The sequence below is a fragment of the Hyaena hyaena genome, unplaced genomic scaffold, assembly GCF_003009895.1.
Source record: "Hyaena hyaena isolate Hyena2069 unplaced genomic scaffold, ASM300989v1 scaffold_10, whole genome shotgun sequence".
NCBI classification, from domain to species: Eukaryota; Metazoa; Chordata; class Mammalia; order Carnivora; family Hyaenidae; genus Hyaena; species Hyaena hyaena.
In genome coordinates this window covers 7,786,196-7,809,929 of record NW_024080642.1, presented here as the reverse complement: position 1 = coordinate 7,809,929, position 23,734 = coordinate 7,786,196, and the positions used below count along the sequence as shown (strand labels likewise).

The following is a 23,734-nucleotide window of genomic DNA, read 5'->3' as shown; positions in this document are numbered from 1 at the left end:
GTTTTCCCACTTCACTGTCTCATGAATATCCAAACACGGCCCCTCCAAAATTGAGCCCCTGATCTTCTCCCCAGAACCTTTCCAAGCCTTTCCATCTCAAAAATATGGGACCAAAACACCCATATAAGCAATGGCTCAAGTCCCGTCTAGGACAACGAGGCACCTAGCTTCCGCCCCCGTCCAGCCCAACAGCACATCCTGTTGGCTCAGCCCCTTTAATACAAGTTAAATCCATCCATTTCTCCTCATCTCCACCACCAACCCGCCCCCAGTCTCAAGCCTCCTCCAACTTTTTGCCCAGACTAGACCCCAGTCTGATCTCCCTCCTTCCACTTCTGCTGATCCACAGTCCACGGGGCCCATGCCCACCACACAACTCTCTGTGCAGTCGAAGACACAGTCTGGACGCACAGCCCCAGAGCCCCGACCTGACCCAGGCCACCAGCCCCTGCCCTCAAAGCCCCAACCAGCTGAGGAGGCCAGGCCAGCCCCAGGGTCTCTCAAGAGTCTCGCCCAGGTGACCAGGGTGATCGCCCTCCTGGGGCTGAGGCCGTAAGTCCCCCGCTTTGTCCCTGTCCCTCACAACAGCTGATAGCCAATTCCCAGAAGAGACCATCTGGGTCTCAGTGCAGAGCACCCCCCATGCTCGTGCATCATGGAGATTTAGAGATTATCAGTGAGCTGGAAGGCCCCGCGAGGGTGTTTGCATACCCGGTGATATTGAGTTTTAAACATGTGTGCCTATTTACTCTCCCAGCCAGGGCTTTGCTGGCCGCTCTGTAGCCAGGCAACACTATCTGACCTGGGGGACTGAGAGGGGGACTTTCCGTGCCAGGCAGGTCACCTGGGGAGGGTTATCTAAGTGCAGCCGGTCTCAGCATAATGAAGCTCCTGTCTCCGCTCCCACACCTTGCCTCCCTCACCCCTGGATAATCCGGGCCCCCAGGCCCCCAGGCCTAGAGCAGCCCACTCTGATGAGAAGGAAGAAACTAATGGGAGGAAGAGGGCAGGCAATGGCATCACCTTTCAAGAAAAGAGTGGACACCTCCACATCAGGGCTGAGGGCAGCTCACATAAGTCACTTTTTTGCCCTCAAGGCAGGGTACTATTTCCACCTGGATGAGGGAATCAGCAAATGGCTGACCTGACGTAGCAGAATTGAGGTCATATCTCAGCTCTCGACAGCATGAGTGTTGTGTGGCCTTTTCTCTGTGGAAAAGCTTAGGGACAAACGACACGCCTGCCCTCAAAACCCAAGATCAGGGAAGGACGTCTGAACTCATATACTTGGTCATGGTCTCACAGAGCAATGAAATCAGGCAGACAGACCATCAGCCACGGAACTATGGAACCCACAGGAAGAAGACATACTGTGTGTTGGGCTTCTAGGATTTCCTTAGGAAGTGGGTACAAATCCTCCATCTTATAGATGAGGAACTCAAGTCTTAACAAAGCTCAGTGTCTCCTGCTGAACTGTGGAGGTGGCCTGACTTTGTCATAGGCTGAATAATGAGCCCCTCCAAAAGATGCTCTTGTCCCAGTCCTCAGAACCTGTGAATGCGGAAGGTTACGTGGCCACAAAGGGGAATTGGGTTGCGGATGAAATTAAGGTTGCTAACTCAGCTGAACCTAGGGTGAACAGGACCCTCGATTACATAGGTGTGCCCACTGTAATCAGGAGTCCTGATAATCCGGAGGCCAGAGGAAGAGAAGCAGAGAGATGGCAACGTGAGAAGGACTTGGCCCAACGTTGCTGCTCACAATGGAAGGGCGGAGCCCCGGCAACACCTTGATTTTAGCTCAGTGAGACCCACCTCGGACTTCTCACCCCCAAAACTATGCGGATAAATCTGTGTTATCTTAAGCCACTAAGTTTGTGGTCATTTGTTTCAGCAGCCATAAGAAGCTAGTACTGACCTCTTGACAGGAACCGTGAATGAAAGGGAGGAGCACGACGCCTCTCACTGGGTAATCTCTCCTCACTCCTCAAAACTGAAATGCTCTGGCACATATTCACAGCCTGGGGCGAACTTTTATTTTGATAGCTGCCCTGAAGCTCTTTGTCAACCTTCAAGAAACCAGGTGGGGACTCCTGACCGCCACTCGGCCTGGGACTCATGTGGCAAGAAGACTACCCAGGCAGGTGGCAAGGAATCAAGCCATGCAAAGAAGAGCTGGGGCCCTGCCTGTCCACAGCCACGCAGCTGGTGTGATGAGCTGGGATGCCCGGGTCTCCTGGCTCCCACCTCCGCTGCCAGCACCAGCCTCGGGGGCCTGGGGCTCTGGGCCCCAGTATCAGCCTTGCTCTCTGGGTGACCAGGTCCAACCCTGACACTTACTAGACCCTTCCAGTGCTGGAAGAGCCACCTTTCTACTCCCCAGATCTGACCGTGGTTCCTAAGCTACTTTCTGCTTCACTGTTCTGGTGCTTGAAGGATTTGCTCTGGGGCTCCCAGACCCCAGGATCCATCCCCTCATGGGGAAGTGGCAGAGCCTCATGCAAGGATTCCCTGCCTTTGTGAGCTTACCCGGGCTGCTCTCGTCTTCACACCCAAGCAGGGACCACTGGACCCTTTAAGGAAGGTCATGTCCCATCTTGGGTCACTCTCAGAGGTAGTTTCTGGGGCTTCTGCCTCCTCGCAGCCATCATACCCTCAAAGAGTAGAGATCATATCTTCCCAGCTCAACAAAAGGTCACCCAGTATGAAGAGACAGAGATAAATAAGCCATAGCTCCTGCCTCCTGTTTCACATGGCCTGACTCTCCTGACCACAGAATGACCACCTCAAAAGGACACTCAAATGCTGTCCCAAATTCTATCTGGACATCCAAGGGGAGGTTGGGGGGACGGGGGAGGGAGCGGTGGGGATCTGGCTGGATTCTCAGAATCATCCTGATTCCCAATGTGTCTGTGGGGTGAGATGCAATTCAGATCTCCTAAGCCCAGGCCCCCCACCAGGACTAGCCCCTGAGAAGGGAGAGCTCTAGAAAAAGCAGGTGGACATCTGGCAGAGGTCTTAAACACAGCCACTTTCAGGAGCCGGGGAAGATATGAGAAGAATGTCTGTAAGAGAGAGCACATCCCTTCCAATAATACTGAAAGGAATCTTTCACCATCATGGTGGTCAAAGGAAGCCTATGCGAGGACTAACTGGGGCCAAGCCCACCAGCCCCCCCACCTCAGCTCTCCCACCCCTTTCCACCCCTTGTCTTGCCTTCTCACCCTCCACCCTCTCCTTGCCTCTTCTCCCCTCCCCACACCCTCTTTCCCTTGTCTCCAGTCCCCCTTTCCCTCTCCTACCGCACATGACACCACCCGGCCATCTACCCCTCAGTCCTGCTTTCCATTTAGAGCCAACCAGCCATTATATTAACATCTGACATTTCAGGAACTTCTCTATCCTGCTGCCAAATCAAATCAGCTCAGCCCAATCATTTGCTAACAAACCCAATTCACTCCCAAAACAGGTTCCTTTTCCACGTGTAACTCAGCTGGGGGGGAGGGGGCGTTCAGAAGCCTTCCCTCCATGGAGAGAGGCCCTGCCAGCCCAGCCTCCTGCTAAGGGCAGGGCTGCTCCCATCCAAGAGTGTGTCATGTCTGCTGAGGGGCCAAGTTCACAGACTTGAGCACCCCCTCCCCTCCAAGGAGCCAACCACGGTGTTACAAAGTTGAAATAATTTAGCAAAATAGTAATAATGTCTCCACCTTCAAAGATTTGTCATTGTTCGTTTGCTTTAATCTTTTACCTCATCTTTAAAGGACTCTTCTAGAAATTAGTATCTCTTACAGAGAGGAAACCTTTACCTAAACTTCAGCAATTCCTTCTGAGCTGCCTGGTTTTTTTTTCCTCACTGGTTAAATGCAAGTAAAATCAAATTTAACTCTTTATTACAAAGGAGCACAAGCGGTGAGATCCCATTTATTTATGCCTCTATCTGTGTGTACGATGCCGCCGAGAGGTCTGTATGCTTAGCAAACGGTAGGAAGGAATATGTCTGGATGGTAGGATTAGTATTAGGACTTTTTTCCTGCTTTCTTTGTATTTTACAATTGCTCAATTTTTTTAATAAGAGGCATGTATCATTTTATTAAAAATAGTTTGGGTTTTTTTGGTTTTTTACTCACAAAAAGGTCTTATGAAAATTCTCCTCCAAGCAAATATTGGGCTTTTATGTTCAATGCCACATTCTCAAGGCTGGATCTGTCAATGAAGATTCATAATCATCTGTTATGAATATTTATTAATGTTTTTTAATGTTTATTTATTCTTGGCGGGGGAGGGGCAGAAAGAGAGGAAGACAAAATCCCAAGCAGGCTCCAGGCTCTGAGCTGTCAGCCCAGAGCCCAACACGGGGCTCAAACCCACCAACTGCAAGATCATGACCTGAGCCAAAGTCAGACACTCAACCAACTGAGCCATCGGGCATCCCTGTTATGAATATTTATTAAGCACTGACCACTAAGTGTTTATAAAGCACCTACTGTGGGCCCCTAACGTACTAGGCCCTGTGGTAGCAAGAATGGGAAGAACATGCAGCGCTCCCTCCGGACAGAGCTGGAGCTGCACTGAGCCAGTCTCTCCTGCCCCTGCCCCTACCCCCCCACCTCCCCCCCCCCACACACCTCCAATCACACTTGAATGACATCCAACTACACAGGTGCTGGCAGAACTTCTGGGCCTCACTGAGCTCCCATCAGGAGTTGCCAGGAGTGGGCAACCCATGCCCCAGAGTGGGGTAAATGGGAGCCCCCCAAAACATATGTCCACCCCCAGGAACCTGTGAATGTCACCTTATTTGGAAAAAGGGTCTTTGCAGAAGTAATTCAGTTAAGGATCTCAAGATGAAAGCACCCTGGATTACCTGATGGCCCAAACTCAATGATGAGCATCCCACTAAATGACCCACCAAGCAGAGGCACCCGGGAGCAGAGAAGGCCAGTGAGGACAGAGAGCGGGGTCATGAAGCCATAGGCCAAAAGGATGCGTGGATCTACCAGAAGCTGGAAGCAAGCAAGGATCCTCCTCCCCCTTAGTGCCTCTGGAGGGAGCACAGTCCCACTGATGCCTTGAGTTCAGACTCCTGGCCTCCAGAACTATGAAAGAATACATTTCTGTCACATGAAGCCACCAAGTTTGTGGCCTTTTGTTACAGCAGTCCCGGGTAATGGTATACACTCCAAGGCCTGGAACTCCATCTCCACACTCAGCGAGGAGCAGAGAATCTGCCAGGGGCCGGGGTGGGGTGCAGAAGCCAACAGGAGAGAGACACGCAGGAGGTACCCATTGGGCTCATCACGTGGGGGTAACAGCTCTTCAGGATCAAAAAAAGAACCCACCATCCACTGTCCCCCAAAGCACCAGACACACTGGGCTCAAGAGTCAGGTAAATGACACATATGCATGGGAGAGGGGGAGTAAGGCGAGGCCCGGAATCTGGGAGGACCCACTCCCGAGCCACCCTCTGCGAGGAAGTGTCTATGTCAGCTGGAAGAGAAGAGTGGGCTCATCAATGAAACCACCCCACAAGCATTTAGCTCACTGCCCACAATAATAACCACTGGTATCCCCTACGTACCAATGTATAACATGTGTGTGTGCTTTGTGAAGCCCTCACGCCCCCACTTCCTTCTGTAATCCTCGCGGCAACCCTGTGGGGTGGGCTCAGCCTACAAATGAAGGAACTGAGGTCCACAGATCGCTGAGCTGCACAGTGTCACACACTTGCTACATTCCAGGCCCAGGCCCCAGGCTCTGTCCCACACATTCATCACAGGAGGCAGGACCCAAAATAAGCAGGGATGTCAGAGTTGGGGGTGGGGCAGCTGGTCAAGCCTTCAAAGGCAGGTGGCATGAGGAGGGCTGGAGTGGTGAAGGAAGCATCCCCAGGGAGACTCCCGGAATGCCACTGCTCTCTCAGGGCACAAGACCCATCTAGAAGCATAGGCTCATTTTAATATTAGCCATAGGCAACAGGAATTAGGAAGGACACTCCTAACGAGGACAAACATAGTGAGATGCATTCCAAGGCCAACCCTGGACTCCCCAAGGCCCTGAACTGCCCGGGTCTACACTCAGTCCAACCCCCAAATCCTTCATGCAGATGCTGCCCTTGCAGATCCTTTCTGTCACCATGGGGACCAGCCTCGCCTGTCACCCCTGACTGGCTCTGGGCAGCCCAACCAAAAAGGATGGAAACATGATCCAGAGGGATACCCTCTCCCTGAAGACCCTTGCCCACGTCTGAGTTTGCTGGGCAGGACCCTTGGTTTGGGCCTTTTTCCAAGACCCTCACTGTCACCCACATTTATCAGGCAAGGTTTGGGGTCTGAGACACAGGGCTCAGGTGGGGCCAATCACACAAAATGCAATTTCAGTCTGGTTCATTGGACAGGGAGAGGCACCTCAACCATGGTCACCAGACAGAGCAAGAAATCAAGAGAAACTGAGAAGAAACTATTAACAACAGAACAATCAGTATACTTCCTTCTAGACTTTCCCTCTAAGCATTGCTGCTCTCTGGAGGAGTCATAGTGACTAACATTTCTGGAGCACATGCTAAGTGTCCCTATTCTAAGTGATAAGCATACATCATCTCAATTAATCTCCACCACAACCACATGAGGCAGCTTCTCTTACGTCTCTATTCTACCTATGAGGAAACTGAGGCACAGAGAAGTTACACAGCTAGGAAGTGGTAAAACCCTAAGCCCAGGCAGGCTTGCTCCAGAAACCGTGTTCTTAACTACTACTCAATATTGCTCCACAGCTTTGAGAAAGAACCTCAAAGGGGCCCATGTCCAGGTCAAAGAAATGAGGTTTACCTCCACAGTGGGGGAGACCACACAGGCTGTCAGAAGGAAAGGGGGATGGGCTGGAGACTCCAAGGAGAAGGGAAGAGGATTCCCGGAGAAAGGATTCTGGAAGCCTAGCCATTCCCCCCACACAAGGGAGAGAAGGAACAAAGCCCAAGTGGCCCACATGGCTAGTCCAAGTCCTGTGGCCTAGGCTCCAATTAGCAATGTCTAGGAAGCAGGGTTCCTCTCTGGTGCCTCCAGTCCAAAGGCCAGGATCCCAAAGCTACCTGGGAACAGGCCGGGGATGCCCATGTGCTGGTGGCTCCCAGTTCCCTAGAGACAAGCCCCCTGACTACATGTTTCTCAAGGGCAAGAACCACATCATCATCGTCGTCATCATCATTGTCGTTGTCGTCACCATCATTAGCGTCTGGCTAGCTCAGTTCATGGAGCATACAACTCTTGATTTCAGGGTTGTGGGTTCGAGCCCCATGTTGAATATAGAAATTACTTAAAAATAATTTTTTTAAAAAAATTACCATCATTATCATCACAACCAATTACTGACCACCTACCATGTGTCAGGCACTCTACTAGCTATCTCATGGATTACCTCACTACTGCTCACACCTCCTCCTCCAGGTCAGATGGCCATTGTCCCTCCACTACAGGAGAAGAAATCAGAGGTTAGGGAGATTAAGTAACACACTCAAATGATTCACGCAAAGGAGTCTGGAATAGTGTTTAAGACAGCACAGGCTCCAGAGTCTCACAGACAGACATGAATCCAAATCTGGCTCTGCACACACCAGCTATGGGACCTTGAGCAAATAACTTAACCTCCTCTGACAATTTCAATCAGAGATGCCAGAACTAATTCCTCTCAAATGTCAACTCCAATGACTGGCGGCGGCTGCCCGCGGTGCTTCGATGGAGAGGATTCTGAGACCACATCCAAACTCATAGGAAAGAGTGCTGTGATCAATCACTAACATCCGCCGTGGGCCAGGAGGATGGAGTGACAGCACCAGTGTCACGTATTTGCCATTCCCCATCTAGAGAGGCATCACGGCTTGTAGAAACAACCATACAGACACACTGATATGGCCAGTGGACCTTTGACTAAAGCACCAGAGCAATTCAAAAGTCTTTCCATAGCTGTATGGGAATACATGGACTGAGATTCTATACCATGCTGTACACAATTAAACTTCAGTGGGTGTGAGACCTACAGCTAAGACCATAAAGCTTCTAGAGGGAATCATTGTGATATGGACAGAGCACGCACTTCTTAGGACACAGAAAGCAACAGATATAAAATGAAAAATTAGACATCGTCAAAATTAAAACTTCTGCTCATCAAAGGCACTGTTAAGAAAAGGTATGAACTGGGGCGCATGCCTGGCTCAGTAAGCGGAGAGTGCAACTCTTGATCTCAGCATTGTAAGTTTGAGATCCATACTGGGTGTAGAGATTACTTAAAAATAAAATCTTAAAATAAAAAAAAAGTAATGAACTTGTATCCAGACTACATGAAGAACGGCTACAATAAGACAACCCGACTTCAAAGGGGAACATGGGGCAAAAAGAATTATGAGATGGGGGCGCCTGGGTGGCTCAGTCGGGTAAGCCTCTGACTTCAGCTCAGGTCATGATTTCACATTCCTGGGTTCGAGCCTGACGTCGGGCTCTGTGCTGACAGCTCAGAGCCTGGAGCCTGCTTTGGATTCTGTATCCCCCTGTCTCTCTGCCCCTTTCCCTCTCATGCTCTGTCTCTCTCTAGCTCAGAAATAAATAAAACATTAAAAAAACTAAAAAAAAAAAAAAAGAAAGAAAAGAACTATGAGATGGTCCACAAGGATGTGAAAAAATGTTCAATGTCATTAGTCATCAGGAAAATGCAAACTAAAACCACAATGAAGTGCCCCTACATGCCCACTCAAGTGGCTAAAATTAAATAGACTGACAATGGCAAATGTTGGTGAGGATGTGGAGCGATCGAAATTCTCATGACATCGCCAGCGGGAATGTAAAACAGTACAACCATGTGGCAATTGGCGGGTGCGTATAAGGTTAATCATCCACCTACCCGTTGACCCAGAAATTTCACTCTAGATATTTATCTAAGAGAAACGAAACACATCTCTGAAAAACAAAAACAACAAAACAAAACAAAGCAAATCAGAGTGTGCATAGCATTTGGCTATTCATTACAGCCAAAAATTGGAAATGACCCAAGTGTCCGTCAACAGGAGAATGGACAAATTGTAGCATATTCACACAATGGCAGTAATAAGGAACAAATTACCACCACAGTCAGCAGCTTGGGCACATCTCACAGACCTTAGGCTGCGCTGGACACAAGGGAATACATAATACAGGATTCATTTCAAATGAGCTCTAGAACAGGAAAGATAAATTTATAGTGGGGGAAAATCAGACCACTGGCTGCTTCTGGGGCCGGAGGAAGTTGTGGGGTGGGGATGGGGGGATGACTAGAAAGGGATACTGTAGAACATTCTGGGGAGACAGAAATTTCCTATCCCTGAATCAGGTATGGGTCACATGAACATATCCATTCATAAAAGTGTACAGTTAAGATCTATGCATTTCAACGTAAGCAAATTTTTTAAAAAGCAGTTACACTTAAAGTGATGTGCAACAAGTGTAAGCCAGCTGGCCTTAAAGCATGAACAAAATCAGGACAACATACATGTGTGCACATATGCACACATGAGGTGTGGCACCCTGCTGGTGGTGTGCACAAACATCTCCATGTCCTGAAAGCCTCCGAGGCGCCCCCGCAGACACAGATCCAGGAAGGTCCTTCCTCACGGCCGCACTGTCCTTGGGCTTCTGGGAAGCAGCTCCCAAGGGGATGACATCTAGACAGGTGACATAAATGTGGTCTATGTGGGGAAGAGAGACAGCTCTCCCAGGGCCCAGAGCATCACCGAGAACCTCTGCCCTGATGGTGGTAATGAGGGAACAAAAATGTCTCCTAATTCCCACATGCCCCTCCGGGGCTTGAAGAGGGACAAACCAAACCTTCCTGCTATGTCCTTGAGCCCTTTTTGGCCCAAGAAGGTCCCCAACATCCTTCCCACAAATGCCTCCGGACCTCATCCATACAAAATGGGTAGAGAGTCTGAGGGCAGTCTCTCTCACACCTTAAAGCATGAGCCTGGGAGGAGGGGAGGAGGACCTGCACCGCTCTGCCCAAAGGGAATGAAGAGGGTGCAGAGAAGACCCCTCGGATTCCATTTTCTCTCCTAGCATCTGGAGACTAATACCTGCCTGACCTACCCCTGAGGGCTTTGAGGGCATTCGTGAGTCATGGAGAGTAGAGTACCAAAGGAGCAATGTAGGAACAAGACTTCCACTCATTCCCACAGCAGGAACCCCAGGCTCCCATTATCATCTTCTAGAAGAGACAAGATCTGAGAGGGGCTGCCCTCAGACTCACACAAAGGGGCTGGAGAAGGTGGGGGGCGGAGGGGGGCTACCCTCAGACTCACTCAGGGAGTATGGAGGAGACTGAGCAAGGGTCACCTCCCAACTTCCCAGGCCACCCCAGGCCTGGTGGGGATCCAGAGATGAGTACAATCAAGGTCACAACAAGTCCCAGCAATGTCACCTTCAACGAGACACCCAGACATTTACTGTGAGCTGGGACAGAATCGAAAGGGTCAACCCCAACCTGTTCACTTCACGAAGCCCAGAAAGGCTGTCGTCTCCTGTTAGTCCCAGGGGGTTAGCCAAACCTCACACTGGCCATCAGGGCCCTCCCGTCTCCCACCGCCTCCTCAAGAAGCCATCCTCACTCCTCTCCACCCCCCTGAGGAGCCACATGCCACATTTGAGCTCGTCACATGCTGAGCCATATGGGTTCTTCTGCTCAGTGAAGGGAGGGGTGAGGACCATGGCCTCGGTTTGACCCCACAGAGCCCAGCACAGTGCTGGGCACACACAGTGGGCCCTCTCTAAATGCCTTTTGACCATTTGGGCATGAAAACCAGATCACAGTAAGTGTGGACCTGGAAGCAATCCACAGCATTCCCAGGGAGACAGCCCCAAACCCCTCTCCCAGCTCACCCTGCACCATCCACAGTGTGAGTTCGGGCTGGAACTGGGCTCTCGTTCAGCCCATCTGCTTAGCATCTCTTTGGTTGCTTTTTCTCAGTTTCACATTAGAAAAAAAAAAAAAGGAGAAAGAAAAACCCTGAAAAATGCAAACAGCAAGGGGGCGGGGGAGGGGGAGTGAAGACCAGTTGCACCAGGCACCCAGTGCAGGCAGGGGTCTGGTTTGAGGAGGCTGGAGGCTCCCGCAGCCCTGGCAGTCCCTTCCTGGTGGGAGGGGCGACCAGCAGCTGTCCCGGCTGTGAGGGCCGGGATGAGGGGGCACTGTACCCAATCTGGTTTGGGTCTTGGAATTTAGCCTACTGTGCCGACCACAGGAGAAACACAACTATCGTCAGGGGGACCTTCGGTGAGTCCAATTTCCCACCCAATCTACCTATAAAAGAAATGAATCGTCCATCCCTGGCATTCTGTGACTCCCAAGCTAATCCACCATAGGGGTGCCACCCCTGCCCCAGGCCTTCGGGGCCAAGGGAACCAGGGGAGACCTGCCCCTGCGGCCCAGATGCTGGGAGTGGGGCAGGGGCGGTGCTGAGACCCGGGAGAGAACCTGGCCTCCACACTGGATGTCTCAGCCCTTGGCGTGCAGTAATAACCGGGGGGCGTTGGACGGTATCAGCGAAGCAGAGGCCTGATCCCACCCTGGACACGGACATCACAAGTGTGAGCCCAGGTCCATGCAGGTGAGACCCCACCTAAAACTGACTAGGAAGGAGGGAGCCTCAGGCATCTTTAAGAACGCATGTGTGAGGGCTTAATTTAGAAAAGCATCACCCAGAGAGAGAGTCTGCTGCGATGTAACATCCAAGCAAAAGCAGAGGAGCAGCTCTGGCTCCTCCGAGCACAGGCTCCTCCGACCTGATGTCCCTTACAGCCAACACAGCACGAACGTCTACCAGGTGCCACCCCAGCCAGGAGGCCCAGCGACCAGGATGGGGGCTGCCCTCAAGGAGATCCACGCAGGGAATTGTTGGGATAACCAGCAATGTGACTCGGTACGTGCAGTCACAAAAGGGACGCTCCCTCTGTGATGAGCAGGCCGGCGTGAGGCTTGTGGTTTTAACCGTATGAGTCAGTCTGCTTTGCCAAAGGACAAAAAATATCCCAGCCACAGACAGCCTAGTAACCGCAGCCACAGGCTAGGTCTGTGCCACAGAATAAGCCAAATAACAATCATCAAGAGACCGTTAAGTCCAAGCACACATGCGCACGCGCGCACACACACACACACACACACACACTGACCCCCAATACCAGCCACAGAAGGGTCTCAACCCCAATGTGAGTCCTCCGGGTGACCCCTCACATCTTCCTCTGAGTCCTCAGCTCTAACCTTGGCCTTGGGGCTTTGGACAGTACAGCTGCCCTCATAGGTTGCCACTCCGCTCTGAGGATGCCTGGAATCCCCATCAGGCCAGCCTTCCCTTACCCCTGGCCAGCCTGCCGGGCCCTGTGCTGGTCAGAACAGAGCAGGGTCAGGTACCCAGGGTACAGTCATAAATAATTTTTTGAATGAATCACTATGTTAACTAGTAAACTCTTCCTTGTGCTCCAGATTCGTGATCGGCTCCCTCCCTCCGATACCCACACATCCTCCTGGCTCTCCCCTTTCAACATTTCCCCTCACTCCTCAACACACCCCTGCCTGCTGTCCAGTTCTCCCTCCCCGGAACTGTTCTGAGTCACAGCAGCAATGCCACCAGGCCGCTGTGCGCTCGGCGTACACTTGGTCTCTCTGCAGCTCACATGGCTGCCCGCTCCTCCTTTGAGAAACGCTCCTCCATCCAGTCTCCAGCCTCCTCCACATCAGCCTTTGCCTGGGGGAGCCCCTCAGCGGCTCACTGACAACCCCACTGGGGTCTCAAGCATGTGCAACATAGCACTTAGAACTTGAACCCTCAGCCTCCCTTTTGGGTCCACCATCTCAGAGAATGGCTGTACTATTTATCAGCTCTTGCTCCAACCTGTCCCCACACCTTCCTATCTAATCAATATACCTCCTAGGAAATCAGAGATCTGATCACTCCCACAGACCCCTCCGAGACAGGCTACTGTCATTTCCTATACCCCCTCAGCACCGGGACTCCTTCACTGGCCTCCCAATCCCTACCCCACTTTCCGCTCTGTTCCTCCTACAAATTCTCCACCCAAGGGCCAGGGTGATTTTTCCAAAAGCTGCATCATCTAGCTAGTGCTCTGACTAAAATCTTCAATGATATCAGTGCCCTTAAGTTAGGATAAAGCCCAAAATCTTCACTTGATCTTAGCCAAAAGGCGAGAAGCTATGATAAAGCCCAAAATCTTTAACAAAACTTCTAAGGGTCGAGGTGGGCAGAATGGGCAGAGTAGGTGAAGGGGATAGAAGGTACAGGCTCCTAGTTATAGAATAAATAAATCACAGGGATAAAAGGCACAGCATAGGGGCATCTGGGTGGCTCTGTCTGTTAAGCATCTGACTTTGGCTCAGGTCATGATCTTGAGGTTCATGAGTTCGAGCCCTGCTTCAGGCTCTGTGCTGTCAGCCTGAAGCCCACTCTAGATCCCCCTCATCTCTGCCCCTCCCCCCACTCTCTCTTTCTCTCAGAAATAAATAAACATTAAAAAAACAGAAAGGCACAGCATAGGGAAGATAGGCAATGGTGCTGTGCCAGCGTGTGGTGACAGGCGGCAGCTACACTTGCGGTGGGCACCATGTAACATGTAGACCTGTCCAATCACTACGCTGTACACCTGATACTCGTGTAACATTATGTGTCAGCTACACTTCAACACACAAAAATGTTCTCAGATCAAATTTAAAAAAACAAAAAATAAAATAAAACTTGAAAGGGCCTGCCTCTCCATCCGTAACTGGATGCTTTGGCAATTCTGCCCTCTTTCCTGACCCAGGTCCCATCCCTCCTGGCCCAGGGCCCCTTCCCTCCCACCCCAGGCCCCTTCTCTCCTGCCCGAGGCCCCTTCCCTCTGCCCCAGGGTCTATCCCTCCTGGCCCAGCTCCCCCACCCCCACCCCCAATCCCTCCTGCTCCAGCCTCCTGCCCCTGGCCACTCAGAGCCTCCATCTCTCTGGCTGCAATGATTGGTTCAGAGATAGCCAGGTGACCTAGGCTAGGCCCTCGAGCTTCCTCCCCGGAACTTTTGTTAGAACTGCTGGGGGAAAGATACTCTTCTTTCCACTGAAGTTACTTAGCAGGTAGGAGTTACTGTCACCATCCTGCCACCACAGAGACAGAGCTTGACAAAGAATGAAACCAACACAGAAGAGAAATAGAAAGAGACAGATCCCAGATGCAGCCATGCCTGGAATCTAGAGTTGCCATTAGAAATAAAGAACTCCCTTTTATGCTTAAGCCAAAGTGAGTTTATGCTTCAGTCACTGGTACCCAGGAGTCCTGACTAATACAACATTCAAGCAAATACTGGGTGTTGAATGAATTAAATGAGTATGTGAGTAAGTGAAGTCTGCCAAGGGAACTCAGGGACTCCTCCTAGGACACCCTCAGGGTTCTCCCCGCAAACTCCTACCACCCACGAGCGCGGTGACAAGCATCCCACATCCACACTTGCAGACCGAGGGGCTGACACCCAGAACGGTGACGTGCTTCTCGGCATTACCCCTTGCAAACTGGCTGACACAGGCTGTCTGGCCGTCAGTGCCCCTCCAGGTGGAAAGCAGGGCTGTTCTCACGCAGCCCTGCGCCCCACCCACTCCTGAACCCCTAATCCAACCAGGGCAGGCTCTAGTTGTCTTCCAGGATACTCCCCCTCGATGCACACCACACGGCTCTCCACACGGTGGGCATTCGATATGGGATGATAATGGAAAGGTGGCTCCCTTCTCCTTCCTCTGGGAGGGGGTGGTATCACTGTGCAACAGATTAGGTCAGAGAAGAGGGGCACAGCAGAGAGCAACAGGGGAGAGATGCTTAATCATTTCCTTATGAGTCATTTCATAGCAGAGCCCCCTGGACACAGAGGGAGGCTGGCCTAGATGTCCCCTTAGATGACTCAGTAAGCAGGTGACCTCTTCAGAGCTAGTCGTCACCTGGCAAACTGTGAGAGGGTGGCAGAGAGGGAAGGAGGTGCCTTGATGCCTAGGCAGGAATACTGGCTGAGCCAAAGTCCTCCCTGAGAGCCAGCTCAGGCCTGTGACCATCCTGGCAGAGGGGGCAGGCTGGGGTTGGGGGCTGAAAGGTGAAGGGGTGGGTAAGGGCATGGTGGGCAGAGCGTATGGTGGCCTCAGCTCCGCTCCAGGAATGAGTGGCCAAGGCCAGGGTTGGGGGTTCTGGGAGGTGATCTCCCAGGAAAGAGACTTGTGAATGAAGTGCTAATAGGAAAAGAATTACCCCAGAAGCTCCAGGGCAACTCTCCCACATGGGGGTGACAGGGCCAGCCCAGGAGGGCCAGTCAGAGGCAGGAAGACCAGCATGCAAGTGCATTCAGGTCCCAGGAGGGTCCCACCCCACAGGACCCCGCCTTCCCCAGCCCCAGAGCAAGGCTGCCCTTCTGGGCAGTGCTCCCTTAAGGCACCAGGCTGCATCTCCAGGCTTACTCCTCCTGCCTGGGCCCCTTGTGCCAGACACCACAACTCCCCAAGACCTATTGCCAACCCCATTCAGCCCCAGTCTATTTCCTCACCGCTCCTGACACCCCCAAGTCTCAGTCACACTTTCCTCCCATGCCGGTGAGCTCAGGAGGACACTGCCTCCTAAGGCGTCAGGACACTCTATGGCTCCCACCGGACGGAAGCAGCCGGGCCTGGAGCCAATGGGACAGCCACCTCCCCTGCCCACTCACCAACTCTAAGCTTCTTACCTTCATGGTGGGAGGCGCAGTGAGAGGAGGGGACAGCGGCCGGTCTGGGAAGGTCACATCCGAGCTGTTGGCCAGCTCCTGCTTCCTGTGAAGAGGCGACAGAAGAGATGAGTGAGAGCCTGCCTGAGCCAGTCCCTCTCTCTGCCAAGAGCAGCTGGCCACGGGGACCCGGTCTAACACACACTGCGTGAGACCAGAGTGGCATGCATCCTCTGCTGGGATGTCCTAACCCTAAAGCGGGGCTATTCGATGTGTGGTTCCTGCCCCAGCCACATCAGCATCCCCTGGGAACTTGTTAGAAATGCAAATACTCAGGCACACACCAGAGTCTCCAGCCACGGGGCCTGGGAATCTGGGTCTTACGGTCCCTGCAGGCAATTCTGACGGACACTGAAGTTGGGGGGCCACCACTCTAATGATATACGGGACCCACAACGCCTAAGGGTCTCCAAGGCACCAACAAATGCTTCCAGGCATCAAAGTAAACTGTTTTAGCACAACAGCAAAGTTTGACATGGTGGAAGATAACTAGGCCCTGAAACCATAGCAATTACCATTTATCATGAAGTATTTTCATTTGTCACAATGATAGCGATTAATAAAATACTGTACATCTATACATTTAGGAGATGTATTTCAAATACATTTGAATTTAAGGACTAACAAAAAGAGAGAGACAGAAGAGGAGCATAAACGTTTGTGAGTCATCCTTCCTGGGTGCCCTTGGCCCCTACACGCACACACATACACACATATGCGCTCACGTGCACACACTCACTCACGTGCACACCACGGCCAGAGAGCTGACCTCTGCAGGATGGGGCTGCCTGCTGTGTAAGCTGCAGGTAGAACTAATTTTAGTCCATGTGGGCTAGGACCGTGGAGCAGCAGCTAAACAGAGTTGTGTCACCATGACAACATGACTGTGACAAGTTCACTGCTCTCACACGCTCCCCACTTGCCATCTGGCCCTTGCTGGTGACCAGGGAGTGCTAGTTCGCAGTCTGATCACCAGGCACAGTGTCTGCAGTGGGATAAGCCTTGGAGCAATGATTATGCAAAGGGCCAGCTGGGCAGAACCTGGGGGAGGCCCCCTGAGGGGTGGTGTCTTTGACAAGCCCCAGCTGTCTCCCGGGACAGCAGCAAGAGGTGAGTATTACGGGCCCAAGAAGACCAAGCTGGGCCTTCAAAGCTCCCAACTCTGCAACTGTGTCCTTCCCCGGAAGCAGCCAAGAGGGTAAGCGTGACACCTGGGTCACACTTACATGACTCAAGGACCCCACTGCCACCTTGACAGAATGCTTCTGTACTTTCCAGCCCACATCTGGCCACAGGGATGACAGCCCCAACCCCAAGCCTCCTTCATGAGAGAGGCCTGGTCTCCCCACGGAGCCTGGCCTCCGCCTTTCCGGAGGCAGCCCTTGCCCTGAGAGCCACACACCACCTCCGCCTGGCTCCCCTCAGCCCACACGGTAGGCCCAACCTAAAAGAAACCAGGCCAGGGGCCGCGGGGCCCTGTGTCCCCTGGCAAGACCCTTACCTGCCCCTGTAGCCAGCCACGCCTCGTTCTCACCAGGCGACCAGAGAGAGGGGCTGAGGGAGCATCCTGGCAGGGGACCCACAGGACCCCATTAGCCTCAACCTGCTGATCCCCCTTTCTGATCCTCCATTTGCCTTCCTCCTCTTGTCTTCCTGGACTGAGTCTCACTCTGAGGGCGGGAAAGTTGGGGGGCCCCTCCCTCCGAGTCCAGGCTACAACCGGCACAGGAATCATCTGGGGCCACGACTCGGCAGGAGTGCGTGTGCACACGCACATAACACACACACACACACACACACACACACACACACACACACACACCAAGGGATGAATGAGGCTCCTTCCACCTCTCAGAGCCGCTGCCTCCCCTTTGTGGCCTTGGACCAGTGTGGGGTCCAGCTCAACTGCTCTGGCCCTCACCTGCCTGTGGACCCCACAGAGCTGAGTCCCAGCACAGACTCACCCCTCTGGCCACTGCTCCTCAATGGGCCCAGCCCCTAAGAGCCATGATAGGAGAAACTGAGAGGGGGAAAGATGATCAAGGATGGGGGCACCACCCTCGGGCCCCCTGAGGTGACAACGGACAAGGGCAGCTCCCCTCAGGGGCTGGGAGCCAAGGAGGAAGAAGCAAGCCCCCTCCCCAAAGTCTACAGGCCTTCGGGGGTTAGCTGAGGACCTCTAGACTAGTGCCCTGGAGGAAGCTGTGGCAAACTTGCCTGACAGCAGCTGGAGTTCTCTGGGGACACTAATCCTAGATTAGGTCAGCTGGTCAAGGGACGCTCGTATACTAGTCACTCGTCCACTTCTCTCCCTAAGGCACATGCCGTCCTCTCCCATGGGCCCAGAGCAGACCTGATTATTACCCAAGGTCCCTGAGTCTCGGGCAAAGGACCACTGCACCCAACACTCCTGGGCTGAGCCTCCCTTCCCTGCACCAGCCCATTTTCCCTGGATGCTGCAATAAGCCCCTGGGCCCAGTTTCCAGGGAGTGGTGAGGAAAATCCAGGAGGAGCACAGGGCGTCTTCCAGCCAGAAGGATTTCCTGAATGGTGTCTGGAGCCTGGAAGGTGCTGGAGCAGGAATGAGCACCAGGGGCTTGCAGCCTCGTACCAGTTCCGGCCTCTGTCCGAGATGCGAGCCGGGATGCCCGGGGCGGGGGGGAGGAGGCAAGACCGCTGCTCTCAAAAAGATCCGAACTGATGAGGCGCCTGGGTGGCTTAGTCGGTTAAGCTTCCGACTTTCCGACTTTCGCTTAGGTCATGATCTCGCGGTTCGTGGGTTCGAGCCCCACGTCGGGCTCTGTGCTGACTGCCAGCTCAGAGCCTGGAGCCTGTTTCAGTCTGTGACTCCCTCTCTCTCTGACCCTCCCCTGCTCACGCTGATTCTCTCTCCTAGAAATAAATAAAACATTAAAAAAAAAAAAGATCCGAACTGAGAGTACATTCAGGCCCCTGGTCGAAATCGACCCTGCCCTGATTGGTATACCGATGGCTCAAGTGGTCTATGGGAAGGGATGGGACACTGGCCCCTTCCCCATGCTCAACTCTGAGGAGCCAAAGGTACTTAATTAAGAACCACCCGCCTGTTATGGGTTGAATCATGTCCCCCCAAACAATATACTGAAGTCCTAACCGCCAGGCCCCATGAACGTGTCTGTATTTGGAGATGTAATCAAGAGACCCTTAGGGCCGCCCCTTAATTCAACCTGGCTGGTGTCCTTACAGGAGAAGGCGGCCTTACAGGGAGAACGCCACGTGACAACAGAGGCAGAGACTGGAGGGATGTAGCGGGTCGCCAGCCACTGCCAGAAGTTGCAGGAGGCAAGGAAGGAGTCTAGCCCAGAGCCTGCAGAAGCAGCAGGCCTGACAACTTGATTCTGGACTTCCAGCCTCCAGAACAGAGACAACAAAGGTCTGCTGTCTTAGGGGCCGGTCTGTGGCACTTGGTTACAGCAGCCCTGGGAGACGAATGTGCTAACCAAGTCCCAGGTGCTAGCCTTGGCCCTGTAATTAGAGGACCAAAATCAAAGACAATGAAATCCCCGCTTCGGAGTCACCAACCCTGCCATGGTCAGCAGGGCTCAACCTCGTCCTGCCCCCGCTCTCACAACCAGTGACATTCGTGTGGGAGCCACCTTCCCAGGGACAGCCGGGCCCAGCCTGGTCACCAGCTGGTGCTGAGATAAGGCAAAGTCAGAACTTTGGTGCTCAGTGCCATTCCACGCCTTTCTCAGGCAAACAAATCATACAGAAGTAGGTGAAAGTGACACGACTGTACCAAGAGATAACCTTCAGTCTGCTCTCATTTATTAGAAGCATAAGGCAAATTATTAGCAGAGGTACGGTCCTTACTATTATTCATAACAACTTTCTTGAGACCCACAGTAATCCTGACATTGCCGTGGCACTGAAACTGCATCACTGACCAAGCCAGCCGAATGTTCATACACAGCTCTGATGACATGGGACCCATTGGGGGCAGGGGGGAAGGAGAACAAAGAGGGAGCAGATGGGAGAGGAAGAAGATTAAACAGTCAGCTAAAAGAGAAAGGTAAAAACAGGCATGCAGGGGAGGGTCCGGGGCCTCCTCCAGCCTCGAGGGGTCCTGGAGGTGCTACCCCCTCGTCATCCCTCTGCCCCAGAACCACCTGCCACTGAGGGTCTCTGCCCTGGGATTCCTTCCCCAGAAGCATGGGCGACCCCGGGGCAGCTGGGAGAGGGCCTGGCTGGCTTTAGCCAAATGCGAATCTTGGGAGGAGTGATCAAGGGACCTTTAGGAGAAGCTGAGAAAGCCAGGACATGGGTCACTACATGGGACTACTCATAGGGCACTGGACACACCCCAGGAGGGGGCCCTACTTACAGCACCCAGGCCTCCAGCTCCTCCCCATCCAGCTCCAATTTCTCTGCCCTAGTCCATCCGAGGCCACTGCAGCCACTGTGAGCCCCGCCCTTCTATGAAAGTGCCCTACGCTTGGGATCAAGAGACTCCCGGGTTCCGGTCTGGCTCCGCCTGCCACTCCACTGCCTGACCTTGGGTAGGTTACCTCACCTCTCCACATCTGCAGAGATGGGGGTGATGATGTTCTGAGGAGTTAACTGTAACAGCTGTGAAACAAAACATAAAGTCCTTCACAATGTAGACCATTGTCATTACCATCATCTTTATTGTTACTATAACCCAGACAACGGTGATCTGGTCTCCAAGTGGAGAGAGAAGCAAGGGCCCAGGACTGTTTAATGCCTTTGAAAACATTTCTGGCATTTCAAATAAGCACCCATGCTAGCCCCAGGGATCTACTCTCAGGATCATAACCACTGGTTAATAATCAACAACAGGAAAAGCATTCACCTATCAGCAGATGGCTCTGGGGCCAGGTTTAAGCCTTCCTTCTGGCAGAGAGTTCTCCCAAACCTACAAACCCCCTTGGTCTGCATCTCTTACCCCACCACATCCCCGGCCACCCAGCCACGCTTTGCTCTGCTTTCTACCGTCTTCCAAATAGCCAAGCTGGAGCAATGCAGACAGTGGGCCACTTAAGAAGCATCCCAGGAAAACCCAACCAAAAGGGAGTGGGGCATACCAGGCACACAGCCAAAAGGTGGAAATAATCCAGTGTCCATCACACAATGAATGGATAAACAAAATGTGGTCTGTGGGTGGAATATTACTCAGCCATAAAAAGGAACAAAGTACTGACATATGCTACAGTGTGGATGAGCTCCGGAAACATCATTCTACATGAAGACGCCACACACAGAAGGCCACGTTACATGATTCCATTTACATGAAATGTCCAAAACAGACAAATCCAGAGACAGAAAGTAGACCAGCGGTTACCAGGTGCAAGTGGGGAGTGGGGAAGAATAGAGAGTTTCTTTCCAAAGTGACAATAATGTGTGGGAACTACATGGTGGTGATGGCTGCACAGCTTTGTAAATAAACTTTTTAAAAAGCACTGAATTATATGCTTTAAAAGGGTGGGTGTTATGGTGTGTAAATTATAACTCAATTTTTAAAAAGGAGTAAGAGAGAAGGGGCTACATGGGCTCTAGTTCTGTCATTTCTGCTGCTTACTTTCCTCTCTGGCTCCCTTTGGTGCCCACAAGGCCCCGGGCTGTGCGCAAGCTCTGGCTGTGTCACAATACTTCAGACACTGACTGGGGTCCTAGCCACGCCCTTTGTCCCCACTGCCAGCACTCAGGGGTACCTGCACTGGTCATTTATTTGGAGAGATCTTCTGAGTTCTAGCTTCTCACATTTCCTCACCCTCTACAACCAACTGGACCATAAGCAAAATGAAATAACATAAAAGATTCATGAGAAACCATTGTAAGAATCAGACACAATGAGAGGAAAGAATTAGAAGCCTGACAAGCTGACCCTCCAAGTCTCAGTCTCTTGCCTTTTTCATCTGCAAAATGGGTGGGTGACTAGTGTCTTGACAGTTTTTATGGTAGCAGATAATTATGTGGCCCCTGGGTAAGGCGGGCCAGGGGGAGGGATCAGCAGGGGGTACCAGGCTGGGTGCAGGCTGAGGGCCCATACCCAGAGCAGTCTGCCTTGCCGGCCACAGAGACCCCACCCAGCGCCACAATCACGTACCCCTCGTTCTAGCAGCCAGCAGCGCTGGGGCATCCGCCTGGGTGGAAACACACTGGAGAAGCTGTGAGCAGGCGTGGTCCGTCAGCTGGGCAGGAGGCCGGAAGCACAGAGGGCCAGGCTCCGGCCTCGGGCAGTGCATATAGTATATCAGAAGCACTGGCTTTATGGTCCAACAAGCCTGGATTTGAACTCTAGCCCATACCCTGATTAGCTATGCGACCCTGGTCAGGTCACTTCGTCTCCATGGCCCTCCATTTCCGCATCTGGAAAATGGTATAACTAGTCTCACCTCACCAGTGGCCTGAATAAGGCCTGTAAAGCACTTAGCACAGTGCCTGGCACACAGCAAAAACATAATACCTGGCCGCTGTTGTTGTTGCCAAGGCTGCCAAAGGGGGGAGGGAGTGTGTGCAGAGGAAGGGGGTCAAGGCAGAAAGCGAATCAGAGCGCAGAGGGGAGGCAGGGACAGTTTCCAATCTGGGGGAACTCGGGTGCCCACATACTTTGGACCCTAAGCCTGGGAGGCAGGGACAGGAGAGCCCAGCCACCTTGTGGGGGCCACCAGGTTGCTGGCACACGCGCATGGCTTGATTCCAAGCCCCAAAGGGACATACACACAGGTGAGGGTGTTAATGTCTGTCCTGTGCTGGGGCCAATGTGGCCAGGAGAAACACACAGCCTGCCGGGGCTGGCAGGGTAGCTAGGGGACAGAAGGGGGCACAGGGTTAGAGAATGAGAGGCTCCGGCAGGGGAAGGGAGGGAGACCCAATCCCCACTGCTTCCCCTTGAGAAGGAGCAGCTACTGCTCACCGGGAGCACCTGGCAGGGTTGACTTTGGTGGCATGTCCCATCCCCGTTCACACTCCAATTGGTTCCTGGAGATTCGGACCCCAACTCTGGACCTTTGATGACTCAAAACTCCTCAGGGATGCAAAATGGCAACCCCTCGCCCGCACCAAACCCACCCAGTCCTGGGGTTCATGGACATAGACCAGCAGCTTTGGGAGAAACCATTAGAAGCCATTCAGCAGCCTAATCACACAGGCAGGACTCTGAGGCCTGCAGAGGTGAGGGGAGATGCCCAGAGAGTGCCGCTCCCAAATCACCTCAGCACAAGAGTGCAAAACGTGAGCAGGTCACGCCCCAGGAAGAACCCATCAGGAGGTACAGCTGGTTTAGGGACACCCACTCATAAAGCATTTGTGTTGGGGCACCTGGCAGGCTCAGTTGGTAGAGCATGCAACTCTTTTTTTTTTTAAGGCTTTTTAAATAGAGCGTGCAACTATTGATCTCAGGGTCATGAGTTCAAACCCTATGCTGGACATAAAGCTTACTTAAAAACATTTTTTTAAAAAGGCAGGAGCATCAGGGTCCGCAGGATCTATGGGTCCCCCACAAGGAACGCACTGAGGCCTGCAGAAGCCAGGACAGCACAGGAGGTGAATAGGTCACACCCTGGGCGATGAGAGGGGGGCTATGCATGGGACCAAGGGGAGGTCTGGGCGATGCCTCATGCCTACAGCTTCAAAGAACACACTGGCTTCTCTCCAGATGAGTTGGGGTAGGATGGCACTGCCCTTCCCTGGAGGGCCCTGAATCCCTCGACTGGGCCAGGGGTAGGAGAAAGGACAGACACCAAGAAGAACAGGACAGGAGGGTGACCCTGCTGGGGAGACCCGGCCATGGCCCCTGGTTAGGAACAAGTGAGCCTTACATCTCAGAGCTGATGGACCAGCCTACACACACAGGCACATCTCCACACTCCTGGGAAAAGCCTTACCCAACAGACAACTGTTAGGACTGACTGACGCTGTACAGCTCACACATGAATAAGCGCAG

At 52.7% G+C, this 23,734-nt stretch overlaps 1 protein-coding gene across 3 annotated transcripts in view; it reads right to left on the bottom strand.

The window, feature by feature from the left end:
- RAP1GAP2 (RAP1 GTPase activating protein 2) overlaps positions 1 to 23,734 on the bottom strand; it is a 187,628-nt gene that overhangs the window by 81,993 nt on the left and 81,901 nt on the right. For all 3 annotated transcript variants that reach the window (XR_005531951.1, XM_039253300.1, XM_039253304.1), the window contains exon 3: positions 15,751 to 15,835. Coding sequence is in view for 2 of the 3 variants with exons in the window: in XM_039253300.1 (XP_039109231.1) it covers positions 15,751 to 15,835 (85 nt within the window). In the remaining variant the exon portion in view is untranslated. The remainder of the gene's footprint in view (positions 1 to 15,750; positions 15,836 to 23,734) is intronic.